This window comes from Lontra canadensis, unplaced genomic scaffold (genome assembly GCF_010015895.1).
Source record: "Lontra canadensis isolate GAN:19392208 unplaced genomic scaffold, GSC_riverotter_1.0 scaffold19, whole genome shotgun sequence".
NCBI classification, from domain to species: Eukaryota; Metazoa; Chordata; class Mammalia; order Carnivora; family Mustelidae; genus Lontra; species Lontra canadensis.
Genome location: NW_022631013.1, coordinates 12,596,451 through 12,613,806, shown reverse-complemented (window position 1 = coordinate 12,613,806; position 17,356 = coordinate 12,596,451). Strand labels below are relative to the sequence as shown.

Below are 17,356 nucleotides of genomic sequence, written 5' to 3'. Positions count from 1 at the left end.
GGGATGCTGGCATTTGCAGACCAGACCTGTGAAAAAAAGATGGTTGTTCATTTATTCCACAGATATTTCCCGTGGAGGAGACAGAGATGAATTAACCGTGGCTTCCCCTTGAGGTAGCTAATAGTGCAGTGTCAGAAGGCCCAGTGGGCTTGACTCCTAAGGAAAGGGAGAAAATGGTCAGAGACCAAAGAGTAGGGGAGGAAGCAGCTGGAGCAGAAAGGAAGGCATCCCGGAGGAGGAGGCACGCGTGCTCACAGGCTGTGTCCGTCCTGGCAACAGGGTGCATGTCCATGGGGAATGGCTCCCCTTCCTTAGTGGCATGGTGATGCCCTGTGGGTGACAGCCCTACTCCACGCGTCACATTCAGATGTCCACAGGGGCAAACTTCACCTTGCCAGCCCTGAGTCTCGCCAAAGCATGAGCCTTGGGCCCAGTGCTTCGAGAGCACAGACTCATCTAAAGGAACTGGCAGTTCAGGTACCGGGACTGAGGGATGTGTACAGTGATTGTTCCTCAGCCCCTCCCGTGGCCCCTTGCTGCGCCCCCAGCAGGACTCAGATCCTCCCCATGGCTTCCTGTGGCCGCTGGGACTGTCTGGTCATCCCCCACCTGCCTCTCCACAGTCTCCTGGGGTCTCTTCCCCTCACTGTCCTGTGCCTATCGTCTCCCTCTCATGTCTAAGCCTTTGTAGGTGGCCTCCTCTGCCTGGCATACCCTTCCCACCCCTACCCTCTTTGCCCGGCTGACCCCTGTCCTCTACTCTCAGTTCAAGCATGATTTTCCTGTGGAAGACTTCTCTCACCCCCCCACCCCCCGTACGGTCACACCTCTCCCTCATTCTCCATACTCCTGTGCACATGATTCTAGACACTCTTTCTACTTGGCAGTAATCACAGTTTGTAGCCACATGTCCGTGTGAGTATTGACGAAAGTGAGCTGCCCTTTCTTGTTTGGGAAGAGGGGCCTGTCTGAGGCATCCCTGTATCCTCTGTTGTTTTTTTCTAAACACCACCTGGTACAGAGTAAACACTTCATCCATGTTTGTCCAATGAGTGATTATGTGGGTAGATGTGTCTCAGCCTCCTCAGGAAATGACCGACATCAGGCGTCTGTGCAGAGTGACAAGGTAGACCTACCGTACCTCCCTCCCAGTGGAGAAAGCAAGTGGGGGTGTTGGAGGGGCCAGGACAGTGGGAGGAATTGTAGGTCAGGGGCACAGGACTGGAGAGGTGGCTCTTTCCAGCTCACGATCCTCTGCTAGGAGTGTCTGGGTCACCATGACAGCCTGGGCCTTCTCCCAGACTTGGCCCATGGCTGCTGTGGTTGATTTTCAGAAAACCAGAGCAGGACGCAGCAAGTCTTCTTCCCAAAAGATGGCTCAGGTCCCCACAGGACTGCCTGTACCTGGAGTACAGGAAGCTGTCCTCAGTGAGCTAGGTTTCCACGGACCCCCCGGTGCATACACTTGAGTTGGCCACGTGCCCTGAGCCTTTACTTAGTGACCAGATGGTGACCTTGCCCGCAGGAGCCCTCAGCAGAGGCACCCTCAGCTTCCTCAGTGGAGGTGAAGGTCTGCCCTTCCAGAACTCTGAGCTGTGCAAAGAGCCTGGCCTGTGAATCCCACAGGAGAGGGATCGAGCCTGAGAACATCTATGGGAGGATGGCCGGGCCAATGTGTCTGATGGAGCAGCCTGAGTGGGAGGGAAGAGGTGGGGAGTGCCCAGCTGGGGGCACAGTGAGATCTTGATGGGAGTCACCAGGGACTGGCTGACAGGAAAGAGCCTTCATTAAGAGTTTGGGGCCTGGCTGGCAGGATGGGGCTGGGGAGTCTAAGTGAAGCTGGTGGACAGAAAGAAGTCTTTTAAGAGTGGGTGTGGGACCGAGGGCAAGGTCATACTTCAGTAGGAGTGACTGGGGCCAGGATGACAGGCCAGGGCAATAGCTGAGGAGAAGAAAGATGAGTGTCCTCCCGTGTGTGTGTGTGTGTGTGTGTGTATCTTTGATAATAGGGTCATTTGGCAGATGCCAGCCAATGGGAGAGCATGGGCAGGGTTCTGAGCTCCTACATTCTACTAGTCTTCAATGCCCTTGTAGGAATGGTCCTCATGGGGATAAGCCATCTTGGATAAGGGGACTCTGAGGATGATGTCCCATGGGCAGGAATAGGGACCAGTCTTGTGGAAGACTCGTGTTGCATGTAGCCAGAGGAGGGGCCCAGACTTTAGGCTGGAGGACATCAGCCAGAGAGACCAGCTTCCCTCGTGGCCCACGTGTTGGGGTATCTGGTCACTGAGGCTGTAGCTTAGCCTATCAAATCCTCTTGGGTCAAAGTGCAGGTGCGATCTGTTTCCTCAGGGAGATTTATGAGCTGCTTCTGAAGGCCTTCCTGTAGAGATACCGGGGTGCTCTGAGCCGCTAGCCTCCATGGAGGACTCTGGAAGGCCAGTATTCCTGGGAACACCCGCAGCTGTTGTCTTTGCTCAACTGTCAGACCCTGCATTGCATCTGCCTCCAGATAGGAGAGTTGGGGAAACAGCCACTTGGGGTAGCATCTCAGTGACATAGCACCCTACTGCTTCAAGCTCCTCGGTTTGATCTCCTTTCTCACACTACGTGATGGATGAGGAATAGGGCAGCCTGTGCTGACAGGTTGGGACAAGGGGGAGAATCAGTCAAGGCCTGCGTGAGGGCACCTGCAGCGAGAGGTCGGATGCCTACTGATCTCCCCCAGGGGCTTCCAAAGGCGAAGACAGAGGTCTAGGTTCCAACAGTGTCTGTGGTCAGCCCTGCATGAGCAGCTGGGTCCTAGAGGGCCCCGGGGGATGAGGGCCCTTGAGGCCATCTCCTTGCTGTCTTTTGCCCTCCTTGCTGTCTTTCATTTTGAACGCTTCAAGCGCAAGACTCACCAAAAATATTTCATCCCATTTCCTTCCTTCCTCCCTCTCTTCCTTCCTTCTTTCCTCCCTCCCTCCCTTCCTTCCTTCCTTCCTTTTTTGATTTCATTTATTTATTTATTTATTTCTTTGAGAAGGGGAGAGAAAGAAAGAGAGAGTGAGCACATACCAGCCGGGGGAGGGAGAAGCAGACTCCCTGCTGAACAGGGAGCCCGATCCCAGGACTGGGATCATGACCTGGGCCAAAGGCAGACGCTTAACCCACTGAGCCACCCAGGTGCCCCCCACCAACATATTTTCTTTTTTATTGGTAACTCATAGAATTTTCTTTGAAATGCAAGCATCACCCCCAGAGCCTGTAACAGCGTGAAGAGCTAACAATACAGAACACACAGAGAATTTAATGCCGTACTTTCTTGGTAATTCACGTTTTTGAGCAGGCAGTAGTACATTGAGAGTTCTGCAGTAAGACAAAACACAAAAAGAAGCGTGCTATGAGGAAGGGCCCTTCACCTCCTGCCTCCAGGAAAGGAAGGATGAGCGCTCTCGATGTTTCTCATGGTGCCTTCCAGAGCTCCTTTGGCGATATATATACAAAAGGCACACAAAGTCTTATTCTCTTCCTTTTTCTCACTCAGAAGCTTATACGTTATACATGCTCTGCTGTAGCTGGTTTATTTTTCATACGACGGTGTATCCTGAAGACCTTTCCATATCGGCTCGCAGCGGGATCCTCGCTTCTTCATGTGGCTGCCCCGCACTCTGCTGTGTGAGCACACCATGACTTATTCAGCCAACCCCTACAAATAAATTCTTGCGTTGTTTCCAGTCTTTTGCTACTAGAACCTTGTACATAGATCACTTCCCTTATGCGCGAGTCCAGTGGTAAAATACATTTTCAGAGGGACAGCGGCTTTATCAAAGGAAATGTGCATTTGTGGTTTTGATAGGCTTTGTCAAATTGTCTATCGTGGGTGTGTGTCCAAAGGGGTCCCACCAGAGTTGTGTGAAGGCTGTTTCCCTACAGCTGTCCCGGTGCAGTGCTTTACCGACTGGTCACGTGGTGTGGTGGCAAGCGTCTTGGGTGAGGGCCTTGGCTCTGGGATGAAACTGGTACCTTCAGGGGGTGGGGACCCTCAGTGCAGAAGAGGCAGTGACTCCTGGCGGTTAAGACTCCCACTCCAGGGGCGCCTCGGCGGCTCAGTTCAACATCCAACTCTTGATTTGGGCTCAGGTCATGATCTCACGGTCTTGGGATCAAGCCCTGAGTCGGTCTCTGTGCTGAGCGGGAGTCTGCTTCTCCTCTCTTTGCGTCCCCTCCCTAGCCCCTGGCCACACGCACTCTTTCGCACACACGTGCGCGCTCTCTCTCAGATAAATAAATCTTTAAAAAAAGACTCCCAGCCAACCTGAGCTCTAGTCCTCAGACAAATTACTTGATCTCTCAGGTCTCAATTTTCTCATCTGCAAAATGGGGGACATGTTATCCACCATGGGATCACTGTGAGTTTCAGATGAGATGATGCATGGGAAAAGGGCTTGGCATGGTGCCTGGCACGTGGCTCTGGGAGGCTGGCTCTGCCCTGGCCGGCACAGTCCCTTGGCTGAGTCCCTGTCTGCTTCGTCTCCTATCAGGGGAGGAACTGGGCACGGGGTTTTCTCAGGCCCTCCTGCCCCAAATCTCACTGTCGGACATGCCTTTCTTCAGCAACTCGTGTAACCTGCACTCCCCCTTCATGTCTCCTGCTCATCCAAGGTATTCAGGAATCTCCAGTGCCCAACGGTCACTCACTGCCGGGCAGAGATTTCCTCCGGAAGCAGATGCGGGGAGACCTGTTCACGCAGCAGCAGCTGGAGGTGCTGGACCGCGTGTTTGAGAGGCAGCACTACTCGGACATCTTCACCACCACGGAGCCCATCAAGCCCGAGCAGGTACGCCCCCCCGCTCACTGCCCGCTAGACCTCCAGCTCGACACAGGCTCGGCTTGCCCTCCCCCCAGGTGTTTGGGAGGGGTGTGGGCGACGATGCCGTGCTCTACTCTGAGGCGGGCTTCTCGTTGTTCTTAGCCAAACTTGCATAGTTGCGGCCTCCCACGGGGTCAGAAGGACTCATCTGGGGTTCTGGAAGCTTCTTGCCTCAATGTCTCAGTCTCCCCAGCCAGCCTGGGGGGGGTGGGGGTGGGGACGGGGACGGTGGCATGCCTGGTGGGGCTATTCTGCCCTGCTGCCGAATGGTGTCCTTTCTCCAGGCTCTTGGCACAGGGGCCGTGTCGTGATCTTTGGGGCCACTCGAGGTGGTCTTGGGTCCTTTTCCTGTCAGTCAGGGTGAAGATGGAAATATGGCCACAAGCCACATTATGGTGGTGCTAGGGTGGGGCCCGCTGTCCGCCCCCAAGCAGGTCACCCTGCTATGCTTTTAGAGACTGAATCCCAGAGCCTGGAAGTGAAGAAGTGTCTCACTGGACACACTCCCGGCTCGGTCATTTGCAAGAGAGGGAGGGACGTAGGAGGATGACCCCTTGCTAGCCCTGGACAGACGCTCAGTTGCTGCCTTGGCTATAGGACCAGAAAGGCTCTGCCCAGTGAGAGGCTTCTGGGGTCTAGATAAGGTGTGTAAGGTACCAGATTCAGCTCGGGAGGCTATTTCCTGATGCCCGGTCTGGGCTGGTTACCTGGCAGGCCCCGGCAGCTCAGATGTAGTTCCTGTCCAGAGAGCTCCCATGTGGTGTGCATGTCAGGTAGACCCCGCTGGTACAGGAGGTGAAGACGGGCCTCATTGGGCTTTCTCTACGTGCTCATTAGATGGCATTTATGAAGTTTTCCCCCAGAGCCATTCAAAGACACATAGGCTGCCTGCACAGTTTCCTGTGGAGAGAGGCCAGAGGGGATGTTGAGGAGTGAGGGGTGAGCAAAGCCTCAAGGCCACCATCCTGTGACAGTCTGGCTGTCTGAGCAGCTCCTATGAGGGCTTTCACAGCCCATGTAGCCACTTTGTTTCCAGGTGGGGAAACTGAGGCCAAGAGAGCCCATGTGGCTCAGCTTTAGGGCACAGAGGCATGGGGAGAAAGGACAGTGATGTTGGGGAGATGGGCCAGACCTTGTAGACTGTGGTTAAGACTTTGGTCTTTCTCCTCTGGGAGCAAGATGGAAAGGAAAACAGTCTTGTTTCCGTCACAGACAGCCCTTCTGAGGGATGGCCCAAGGCACCTTCCATCTGACACAGGAGGAGGAAGAAAAGGAGACTTCCTTGGATGAGGCCTAGCTTTCCTCCAGAGTCAGGGAGAAAATTTGTCTTCAAACCACTGATAAGGTCATGTGATTTTAGAGACAATGGGGACTGTAGAGAAATCTTTCAGCCCCCTCAGCCCCTAGAGGCCCCGAGAAGGGACAGGGTTTGTCTGAGGCTGCCCTGCAAGTGAGAGAGGAAGAGTGAGGGCTCAGACCTCCACACTCAGCCTGGCCTCTACCGCGTGAAGACTTCGGTGCCCGTATTAAGCTCCTGTTAACTTAAAGCAGACATTCAGTATTAGAGACTGGGTTTCCCTCGGTGTTCCACGTGATTCTCAAGGATGCTCAGACTCAGACATGCCTATTTTTCATTTAACTTGGAATACCTGGGAAATCTGGGCAGAGACTACAGGGCTTCATAACTGGGAGGAGTCCAGAAGCCACCCATGGACTTACCCACTTGCTCAGACATTCATATGCTCATTTATCCAACATATTTCTTGCAAGCTGCAATGAGGCTGGCACAGTCCCAGGCACCCAAGAGGTGGAGGGATGTGTCAGGCATCAGCTCTGTCTGTCCACAGCTCCCAGGGGCGATATGATATGGATTTAGAACCTGCAAGGCAAGTGAGAAAGTTCTGTGGGCCCTGATGAGCGGGGAGGTTGCCTCAGTTGGTAGCACGGGGTGTGGGGGAGGAGGGAGATGTTACAGAGGGGACAGGTCTACTAGGCTCATTAAGAGATAGGGCCTGGCAGGGAGGAGACCTGCATTACGGATCCTTCAAGGACCCCGCTCCTAGCAGCCTTGCTGTGTGATGTCCTTCAGCATGGCGTGGACGCGACCGCGGGCCTGTGTCTGTGTGGGCTCCGAAGCAGGGCCTTCAGGCGAGCGTGTGGCAGGGTAATGACTGACTCAATGTTTTCTGGTTAATCTGCTTCACCTTCCCGTAATGTGCAGTAATGAGGAGAGATGGAAGGTGAGACCGCGTGGCTGCCGGGCACACACACGGGCACTGGACTATGAATGACACCCTCGCTCCCGCTTCCCAGTCACCGGACAAATGACAGCCAAAGCGAGGGGCCACAGCCTGGGAAGGGGTGTCTGTCAAGGGTACAAGCTCCTTGAGCCCCCTCATGCCCACTCTCTGCCTGGCCTGGTGGTGACACTAAGAAGGAGGCCTGGAGCTCTGGTGGCCAAGGTGGGGGGGTGTCTCTTCCCTATGTGAGGAGACCTGGGTCTCCACAGTCTAGTGGCCTTGGTGGGGGCTTGCTGTCTGTTTCACTGAGCAGCCTGTGGGGAAGAAGGAGCTTTTCCTGGCCTTGGGGTTGAGGGAGTTTGATTTGAGTCCAGCTGAGTCCCGGCTCTGCCCTGTTGGGAGGAATGTTTTTTCTCTGCAAGTTTCCATACCTGCAGGGGCAGTGATGGAGATTTTGCACAACAGCAGCTGGACAACAATGGTCTTCCTCACCTGTGTGTGGTATGGTGCAGGTCGCAAAGGGCCTTCATGTCCACTCTCTCTTCCTTTGACTCGTGATTTAAATGCCCACTAAACAGTGTGGGTAAGATTGGTAGAGCCCTGTTTTACAGACTGAACATTTTTCCCCCCAAAACTGTTCAACCTGTGGTCAGCCCAGGGAGCTTCCAGGACTTGCAGAGGCCACAGAGCTAGAATTTGATTTCAGGGTCTTCTGTCCTCATCTTGTGCTGGATGGTTGCATGGGCCCCCTTTCAGGAGAAAGATTCTGGGAGCATTTTCTAACTGGCTGGTTCTCAGAACTGGCCTTTTGCTGCCAGAGTCTGTCTGTTATTCCAGAATCCTCAGAGTTTCGCCATGGGCTTAGGTGGTCAAATCCCCTCAATGACCCAGCCCACCCACTCAGGGGAAGAACATTCTTCCTCCAGGCCAGGTGGGAGTCCTGCCAGTCATGCCCACGCCTACCCAGCCGCTCTTTCCACCGAGATCTGCCCTGGGCGGGTCGGCCTGGCTTCTTGCTTTTATATGGGCACTGAGTAAACCCTTGGCCCTGGGTGTCCTGCGTACACACTTCCAGGGCAATCAAACACTTCCCTATCGACGTGGTTATTGAAGAAGCAATTCTGTTTTTCCCACTTGTGGAGGGAGTAAACATCAACCTGAAGAGGGGAAAAAAAAAGAAAAGAAACAAGTGCTGGTGGCGTGCGTGTTTGGAACAGCGGAGTCTGTTTCAGTAAAACTCGCGGTGATGCTGTCGTGGTCGCGCTGCTGGTGGGAGCCGCTCCCTCTCCGGCCTCGGCAGGAAGGCTGAGGCGAGCACAGGCTGCCGTATTTACTCTCGGCAGACTATTAACCAACACCAGGCTATTAATCTGGCTTTTGAGCCTTCACTAAAGCCCATAAAAGCTCACAGTTGTCAAATGGAGTTCATTTTAATTTCCTTTCAATCACAGTAAATTATTCAGGTGATAAATCAGCTGGAGCAGCCTCCTGGCTGTAATAGAAACCCTAATTCCTGGCTAATTATCCAGCCCATTGCTGCCAACAGATCAATACGGGCGCAAAATGGAACCGGCCCAGGGCCCTCCCTCCCATCGGGCCAGAGACAGAAAGACAGCTGGGGAAGGGGACGTACTGCTGACCTCCTGGGAAGTTCAAAGGTCATGGGGGTTAAACTGGGAGAAGGCTTGGCCCTTGTCTAAAAGAGAAAGCCACCAGAAATGCCTCCCGCTTGCTTGTGCTGCTTTGCCCTCTGAATGGTGGCATCTCTCCCGGCTGGTGGGCCTGGGCTGAGCACAGCCTATTCCTGTGGGTGTCCTAGCCCCGGAAAGGGGCTGGTTTGTGGTTTTGAGCATAACTGAGCTTGGTCATCAGGGATGGTCTGAACTCCTACCTGAGTCAGAAAAAGGGCTGGGATGGTGGGGAGAAAGGTGAATTGTGGGGCATGCTTCCTTGCTTCAGGGAGCTCATTTTCCTGGGTAGTGGGTCTGGGCCCAGCAGAAGGAGGTGGGGCAGGAAGAGGAGAGAATGAGGAGGTGAGTGTGAAGTAGGCTGAGGAAGGGGGAAGGCTTCCTGGAGGAGGTGCCCTTTGTGCTGTATCTTGTGGGATGGGCAGAATCCAGATCAGTGGAGATGGTGGAGCTGGCTGGAGGGGCATTCTGGGTGGAAGGAACAATGTGGGCAAAGGTACAGCAGGGAACTGGGAGATGGTCTGGGAGGTTGAGATGTAGGAGGAGTGAAAGGCAGTCAGGGATAGTGGGGCTGGAGAAGTAGGAGGCGAGCAGACCCCAGAGGAACGTGGAGGTGAGGAAGTCTGCCTTCCCCTTTGGGGGTGTGTCCTGAAAAGCTCAGCGTCTGTGGCCTGGACCGTTGTGCTCACCTGGAAGCTTCCTTCATGGGGCCTCCTGCCTTTTGCCCTGTCCCTGTCCTTCCAGTTGGAGCTCTCTTCCTAAAGCCCACCCTCACTTACGGTTTCCCCCCCCCCCCCAGACCTCAGCCCCAGCCCTCCATCCCCGTCACGGCCCTTCACCACTGCCCCCCCCCCCACGCCGGCCCCCGGGATGCTCTGGCTGTGGCCAGGCCTGACCGCTCATGGCCCCTGTGGCCTGGGCCCCTCCTCCGTGTGAGGGGGCTGCGGGCTGCAGGCCGGTGTGTGCGTGTGGCAGAGCGCGTGAACAGCAGGGATGGCTGCAGCCTGCAGGGTGGCAGCTACCGTGGTTACGTGACCGTCTTATGGTGGTTGTTCTCGCTCCAAGCTCCTGCTCACTATTTCCCTTCAGTCTGTTTTTACATCTACCCGGGGCCAGGCCCACCAGGAGTCTTGCCTGCCCCGGGGAGGCCTTCACTGACCCACTTCAGTCCGCACGGACTTGCTTCGTGTGTGAGTCCTCGAAAGCCTCAGGTTCTAGTCATTACCATAGTGATTGTTGGAGCGACAGTGCCTTCGATGCCTCCCATGTGCCTGGCTCTGTTCTGAGGAGCAGCCTCTTGGCCCATCGCGTTACAAAGCCCCAGCCACATTCCTATCCCTACCGCGCAGGCTGGGTGGCTGGGGCTGAGGGAGGTTAGCAGGGACCCTGCCACAGGTATGGGCCAAAGTCGGACACCAGGGTCCGGGCTTGTGGCCACCGTGGCTGTCCCAGGTGCAGCCCAGTCAGGCGGCTCCACTGATTCGTACAGGTGAGCGGTTTCCTGGGAACACACCTGGGACTTCCGTGTACTCATCCTGGAAGGCGAGCACGAGTTAGAAAACGGAGGGGCTGCCACGGGAACCAGTGGAAGGATGAGCAGGAGTCTGAGGGCAGTGACTCTGCTGTTCTACTGTGACCTGCTTCTGTTTCTGCTCCGCTTGCCTCGGTCCTCCCCTTGTGAGGCTGTGCTCTGGGCCACGCTCTTCCTTTGCAGATGAAGTAGGGAGTGTTTAGGAGAGACCATTGGAAATTCTTTCCTAGGAGGGATGACTAAGAGATTAGGGCTATTTGGTCTGAAGAAGGGAAGACTTGGGAATGTGAGCAGGGAAGGGGGCAGGCTGGGAGAATTTTCTGACAGCTCAAGCTTTCCAACCAGTGGAGTGGGCCTCCTTGTGAAGTAGCAAGCTTCCTGTCACCAGAGGCATGTAAGTAGATGCTATCCTTATTCATATATGCTGTGTTAGAAGTTTATGAATCCACTGATGACTTGATGAGCTAAATGTCAAGGCTCTTCCAACCTGAAAGAATGATTCTAAGTTAAGAAGAGCAAGAGAGGGGGCACCTGGGTGGCTCAGTGGGTTAAAGCCTCTGCCTTCGGCTCAGGTCATGATCCCAGGGTCCTGGGATCGAGCCCCACGTCGGACTCTCTGCTCGGCAGGGAGCCTGCCTCCCCCTCTTTCTGTGCCTGCCTCTCTGCCTACTTGTGATTTCTGTCTGTCAAATAAATAAATAAAATCTAATTTAAAAAAAAGCAAGAGGGGTCCGGTGGGAGGAGGGGAAGGAATAGGGGAGCCAACAAAAGGAGAACCTTAATATTGCAGGGTGGAAGGGACACTCCAGGGAAATTGCCCCCCACCCAGGGACTCTCACCAGGGGGGCCAGCCTGGGTCACTGGAGCTGCAAGGTCTTGGGAGGCTGGCAATGCCCCCAGCTCTCCTCATGCACAGAGCAGGTTGGGGCCTCCTGGTGAGGAGGTCTGGGTGGTGATGGCCACCGCCAGTCTTGCTGCCCACACATGGTCTTGGGCCTCCCCTGCCCAGGAGCTCAGGGCCTCCTCAGGGAAGGAGAGTAGAGAGGAGGATTAAACAGACCCGCGTCCTGCCAACACGTGCCACGGCTTGTGAGGGGGTTGGCGGGGTGATGCATAACTTAAGATAAAGGAAACGCTAATTGAAAACCCCAACACGGGGTTACATAGGACTCTAGCTCACAGTGGCTCTGTGACATGGAGGATGCCTGCAGTACGATCTTCATGCGGCAGATCAGGAAACTGAGGCAGAGAGACACTAAGGAACATACTCTGATGACATAGCTCAGCCACGTTCCCTGCTCCCTGCTCTTTGTGGGTGTAAACAGTCCTCTGGAGTCTGTGCCCTTTGCTCTGCATGTGCAGACACTTGCTGACTGATCGAGTGGTTTCACTCAGCAGGCGTGTATGGAGCACCTCTCCTGCACCAGGTACTGAGCTAAGTGCTGGGACACAGCCGTGACAAAGACAAACGTGCTCCCCAGAATTTACCCTATGGCAAAAGAGACAGATGTGGGCAACATGATTCTATCAGTACAAATGGTGTGTCACTAGCAAGCATCACAGAGTGTGTTGGGTGCTCTGAAGAGAAAGACCAAAGGGTAAAGAGTGGGACCTCATCTAGATGGGGGGGGGGCGGTCAGGGAATGTCTCTCTGCGGAGGCACCTTTGAGCTCAAGAAGAGGAAGTGTGGTGGGAATAGTGTTCCATGAAGAGGGAACAACCAATACAAAGGCTTGAGTCTGGAAAGACTGTGGTCCAATAACCAAAAGATGCCCCATGGGGCTGGTAAGCATGAGGGGCAGAAAGCGGCATGTGGTACAGGGGTGGGGTGGTGGGGGCCAGGTGGGGACTAGAACCAGGGCCTTGGATTTTGTCTTGGGAGCAAGGAGAAGCCTCTGCAAAATTGCAAACCAGGGACTCTCAGGAGCCAGTCCAATATGGATTAGAAGATTATTCTGCTGCTGTGGGAAGACTTGGAGGGTCAGGGGACCAGGAGGCTGTTGCCAAGGTAGAGACCATGTCGCTGTCCCCCTGGAGGTCACTGTACCTCTGGAGACAGTTGTCAGCCCTGTGTGGGATTGGTCTGCTCTCTAGTCTGAAATCCAGAACAGGAATTGTGGCCTGTGATGCACTGCTTCTCTCCCCTCCTTTCTGCTTCCCTGTGTCCCCCCGTCCCCCCGCACCTAACCCCAAGCTCCCCAGCTCTGCAGCCAGGCTCCCAGCTTCATGGAGTTGAGCTCAGATTTGATTCTGAGCTTTCAGATAGTCCAGGCAAAGAGGGAAGCTATCAGTTGTGTGCTTCCAACTTATCATCATCTACCAGGGAGTGGGGGGGAATAGGACGATTCCCCAAAGGAGGCCATGCTTTTTCTGTGTCTCATGGAGGCCCCAAGCTCAGTCCTCAGCAACATGCATAGAAGAGCCACAGCAGGCTTCACAAGGCTCTGCCTTCCAGGGCAGTGTGATGAGCACATGCTCGGCAGTACATTTCTGCTCTGACCATAGGGTTTGAGAAGGCAGCCTCGCTGATAGCCCAAGTTAAACCAAGAAAAATCCCAGACATTCTGGGGCATCATTCCTAGATTTTCCAGTTTGAGGCTTGGAAAATGTGCTACTATCTTGGTGCTTTGTGACTTCCTTCCACCAAGGGTACCGCAGGGAACATGTCCCACCCAGAAGTATTGGTTTCTAAGAATGTACCTCAACGGGACTTCTGGGTGGCTCAGTCTGTTAAGTGTCTGCCTTCAGCTCAGGTCATGATCCCAGGTTCCTGGGATCAGTTCCCACATGGGGCTTCTTGCTCAGCGGGGAGTCTGCCTCTCACTCTGCCTGCTGCTCCCCCTGCTTGTGTACATTCTCTCTCTGATAGATAAATAAATAAATAAATAAATAAATAAATAAATAAATAAATAAATAAAATAAGAAGGAAAAAAGAGGGCACCTGGGTAGCTGAGGTGGTTAAGCATCTGCCTTTGGCTCAGGTCATGATCCCAGGGTCCTCGGATGGAGCCCCATATCAGCCTGCTTCTCCCTCTCCCTCTACTGTGCCCACTCTCTGTGCTCTCTCGCTATCTCTGTCAAATAAATAAATAAAATCTTTAAAAAAAATGAATGTACCTCATCATTGCCTCAACTCTTGATGAGAAGTTATTAGTTTTCCATTTGACTTCTCTGAAGTGGGCTTGGTATACAGGAACTTGGGGATGTTGAAGAAAGGAAGAGGCATATGTTTTAGAGATTAAAGAAGCAGAGAGCTTACCCACAGGATTGCAGATGGACAGGATGGAACAGAGAGGGCATGGCTGGGCCTTCCCATGGGAAGCAGGCATTCTCTGACCTAGTTGTACCTGGAAGCCTGATGCCAGAGGAAGACTTTTTTAAAAAAAGATTTATTATTAGAGAGAGAAAGCATGAGTGGGATGGGCAGAGGGAGTAGGAGAGAGAAACTGAAGCGTACTCAGAGCTGAGTGTGGAGTCCGACATGGGACTCGATCTCATGACCCTGAGATCACAACATGAGCTCAAACCATGAGTCAGACGCTTATCCAGCTGGGCCACCCAGGCGCCCCCAGAGGAAGACTTCTGCCCCTAAGGAATTGTGGAGGGGACCCAGTGAATATCCTAGGCTTTGAACAGTCTGATGAGTGAGTCTTCCCATGGTAGGAGCTGTAAAAGTAGAGAGGGTCACAGCAGCAAGGAGAAGGACAGAAATTCTCTTCCCAATTCTTCCCAGCACATGGAGAGGGCATAGAAACGCCTTCCTGAACACTGAAATGCAAGCAAGATATAACTTGGATGTCATCTTGCCTTTGGAATGAGATAATAGCAAGGACTGTACTGGAATTCTTGCTCCCTAGATCTCTAGAGGAGCTGGGTGCCTGTTGACCAGCCATATTCCTTTTTGTGGGCTTTGTGTTGGGAGTGCACTGCAAGTCTGGCTTAAGGGATTTGGCTGTTTACAACGCTCTTAAGAAAATCAAACTTTATTGCTTTGTAAACTAAAAAACAAAAACAAAAACAAAAAAACAACCCAACAATCCACATAGATTTCTGGTTCTGATACAAGGTCTCAGCTATTACAGGCACCCCTTTCTTCTCAAACAATAGAAATACTGGATCAAATATAACAATAAAATATTTTTGATATATATTTGGGGTTGAATGGAAGATAAGGAAATTGTTAGGAGCTGGAAGCTAGGAAGGAGCTCAGAGCCAGAACTTTAAGTGCATGAGCTAATGTCCCAGGGGCCCAGGGTACTTACTAGTCCTGGACATAGTTCCAAGTGAACAGGGGCTGGGGGCATTGATGCTGGTGCTGAGACTGAAGATATGACCTTAGAGTTGTATGATATGGGAGTTGGAACTAAAACTTCTGCAAAAAACTTGAAACCTGGAGGGGTGGCTCTTTCCATGTAAAGAGCAATGGGCACATTTTGGCTCCCAGGTTGACAAAAGCAGTAGAAATTTTGATTCTGCATGGGACTCAGAGCAGAAGTTTCCCATGGGAGGCTAAAATCCCAAGCCTGTGCCATATACAAGTGTGATATCTCACTATACATTATTCCCAAGAAATTCAAGAAGAGAAATGAACATAAAAACTTGGCTCCTATCAGTGAGATCCTTGAGATGACTAACAGAAGCACATGAAAAACCCTCGCCTGAATCCTTCCATAATCCAGTCTGAATAGCATGCCCACAGAGCAAACAATAACCACTGAAGATGAGCTCACAATTTAAAAAGTTGCAAACCACACAAGGAACTGAGGGGGAAATGGAGACGTAACCAGAAGAATTAGTGCTGCAAGAACCTAAAATAACAGGTAATCTGAAGGAACTATAAAATGTCTATAGAGACCAAGAAAGGACTGGAAACACTACAAAAGGATAAAACACCATGAGGAAAGAATATGCAGATTAGAAAAAGAACCAAAGGTATTTTTCTGGAAATACAAGTTTAATTACTCATCAAAATCAAAATTTGAATTCATGGATTAAATACCAGATAAGACACAGCTGAGTAGAAAATTAGTGATTTGGGAGACAGCTGAGGAAATTACTGGGAATGCAGTACAGAAGTCTAAGGAGTTCGGAAGTAAGAAAGAGAGGGTTACATGGAACACCTGAGTGGCTCAGTTGGTTAAGCATCTGACTCTTGATTTGGGCTCAGGTCATGATCTCAGGGTCATGAAATTGAGCCCTGTGTCAGACTCTATGAGCAATCTAGAGTCTGCTTGAGATTCTCTCTTCCCTTCTCCCTCTGCCCCTCCCTGCCATGCTCTTGCTCTCAAATAAATAAGTCTTAAAAAAAAAAAAAGAGAGCATTACAGATAAACCAGAGTTTCATGAGAAGGTCCAACATGTATCTAAGAGTTGTTCTGGGAAGATAAATAGGAAAAAATAGAGGTGAGTCAATATTTGAAGAAATAATGGCCAACAAGTATACAGAATAGAACTGTTGCAAGATGTGTCATTAGATTGAAGAAACATACTAAATCCCAAGCAAGTTAAATAAAAATAAATGTACATCTAGGCAAAGCAGTAGTGAAACTGAAGAACATCAGAGCCAAGGCAAAAGTTATAAAAGCAGCCAGAGAGAAGGTATAACTTCTATATGGACAGAACAATTTTTTCCAGCATCAGTAGGAGTCAGAAGATAGTAGAATATATCTGTAAGTGTTAAGAGATAATAAGAATTGATATGTATTCAGATAAATAATCATTTAACAGTGAAGGCAAATAAAGACATTTTCTGATAAGTACACTGAAGGTTTACGACTCACAGACACTTGCTGAATTGCTGAAGGATGTACTTCAGGAGAAAGGATATGAAAGACCGCCAGTTTTAGCTCTGGTATGTGAAGAGCTTGGCAGTCATCACTCCCATATTTACAACAACAAATAAAGCTGAGCAAATTGAAATCAACAACTTTTCTTGACCCATCAGAGAACTGAGGTTGAGGGCAAACAGCTACTGAAATCTGCAGAAATAGGAGCATACTGAGTTACACGGGAGATCTTCCAGATTAACATAAAGCCTCTTCTAAAGGTCTGTTTACCTCAGTTTTTGTTACCCATTGCATCATGCCAGCTTTCAGCAAAAAGTTAGGCAAGAGGGGCACCTGGGTGGCTCAGTGGGTTAAGCCTCTGCCTTCGGCTCAGGTCATGATTTCAGGATCCTGGGATCAAGCCCTGCATCAGGCTCTCTGCTCGGCGGAGGGCCTGCTTACCCTTCTCTCTCTGCCTGCTGCTCTGCCTGCTTGTGATCTCTCTCTCTGTCAAATAAATAAATAAAATCTTTTTTAAAAGTTAGGCAAGAAATAACAGTCTGAAGAAACAAAGTGGGCATCAGAAACAGTCTCAGATATGACATGGGTTTTAGGTTAATTATATATAGTGAATTAAAATAAGTATGGTGTGTTAAGGGCTCTAATGGGAAAAGTAGGCAGTACAAAAAGATGAGTAACGTAAGCAGAGCTATGGAAACTCTAAGAAAGAACCAAAGGGAAGTGCTAGAAATAAAAAGCACGATAACAGAAATAAAGAAAGCCTTGGATGCGTTCCTCAGTGGTTTGGACAGCTAAGAAAAGGATCAGTGAGCTTGAAGATATGTCAGCAGAAACTTGCCAAACTGAAATGCAAAGAGAAAGAAAAGAACTCAAAAATAAAGATAAACCCACCAAAACAGAACACCCAAGAATTCTGTATTCTGTATTGTGAAATAACTTTAAGAGGAGTAACATAGGCATAATTGGAGTACCAGAGGAGAAAGCGAGAAGGAAGAAGTGTTTGCAGTGGTGATGGCTGAGAACTTTCCAAAATTAAGGACCAAACCACAGATGAAAGAAACTCAGAGAATATCAAGATATTTTGATATCTATGCCCACACATAGTCATAGTCAAACATCAGAAGATTAATGACAAAGAGAAATCTTGAAAGCCAGAAGGAAAAACTACCTTACTTCTAGAAGAACAGGGATAAAAATTATAGTGGATTTCATGTCAGAAACCACGCAAAAAGAAGAGAGTGGGATGAAGTAT

At 51.2% G+C, this 17,356-nt stretch overlaps 1 protein-coding gene across 5 annotated transcripts in view; it reads left to right on the top strand.

The window, feature by feature from the left end:
• PAX5 (paired box 5) overlaps positions 1-17,356 on the top strand; it is a 188,381-nt gene that overhangs the window by 61,507 nt on the left and 109,518 nt on the right. For all 5 annotated transcript variants that reach the window (XM_032860605.1, XM_032860603.1, XM_032860604.1 and 2 more), the window contains exon 6: positions 4,651-4,826. In XM_032860605.1, the coding sequence (XP_032716496.1) occupies positions 4,651-4,826 (176 nt within the window). The remainder of the gene's footprint in view (positions 1-4,650; positions 4,827-17,356) is intronic.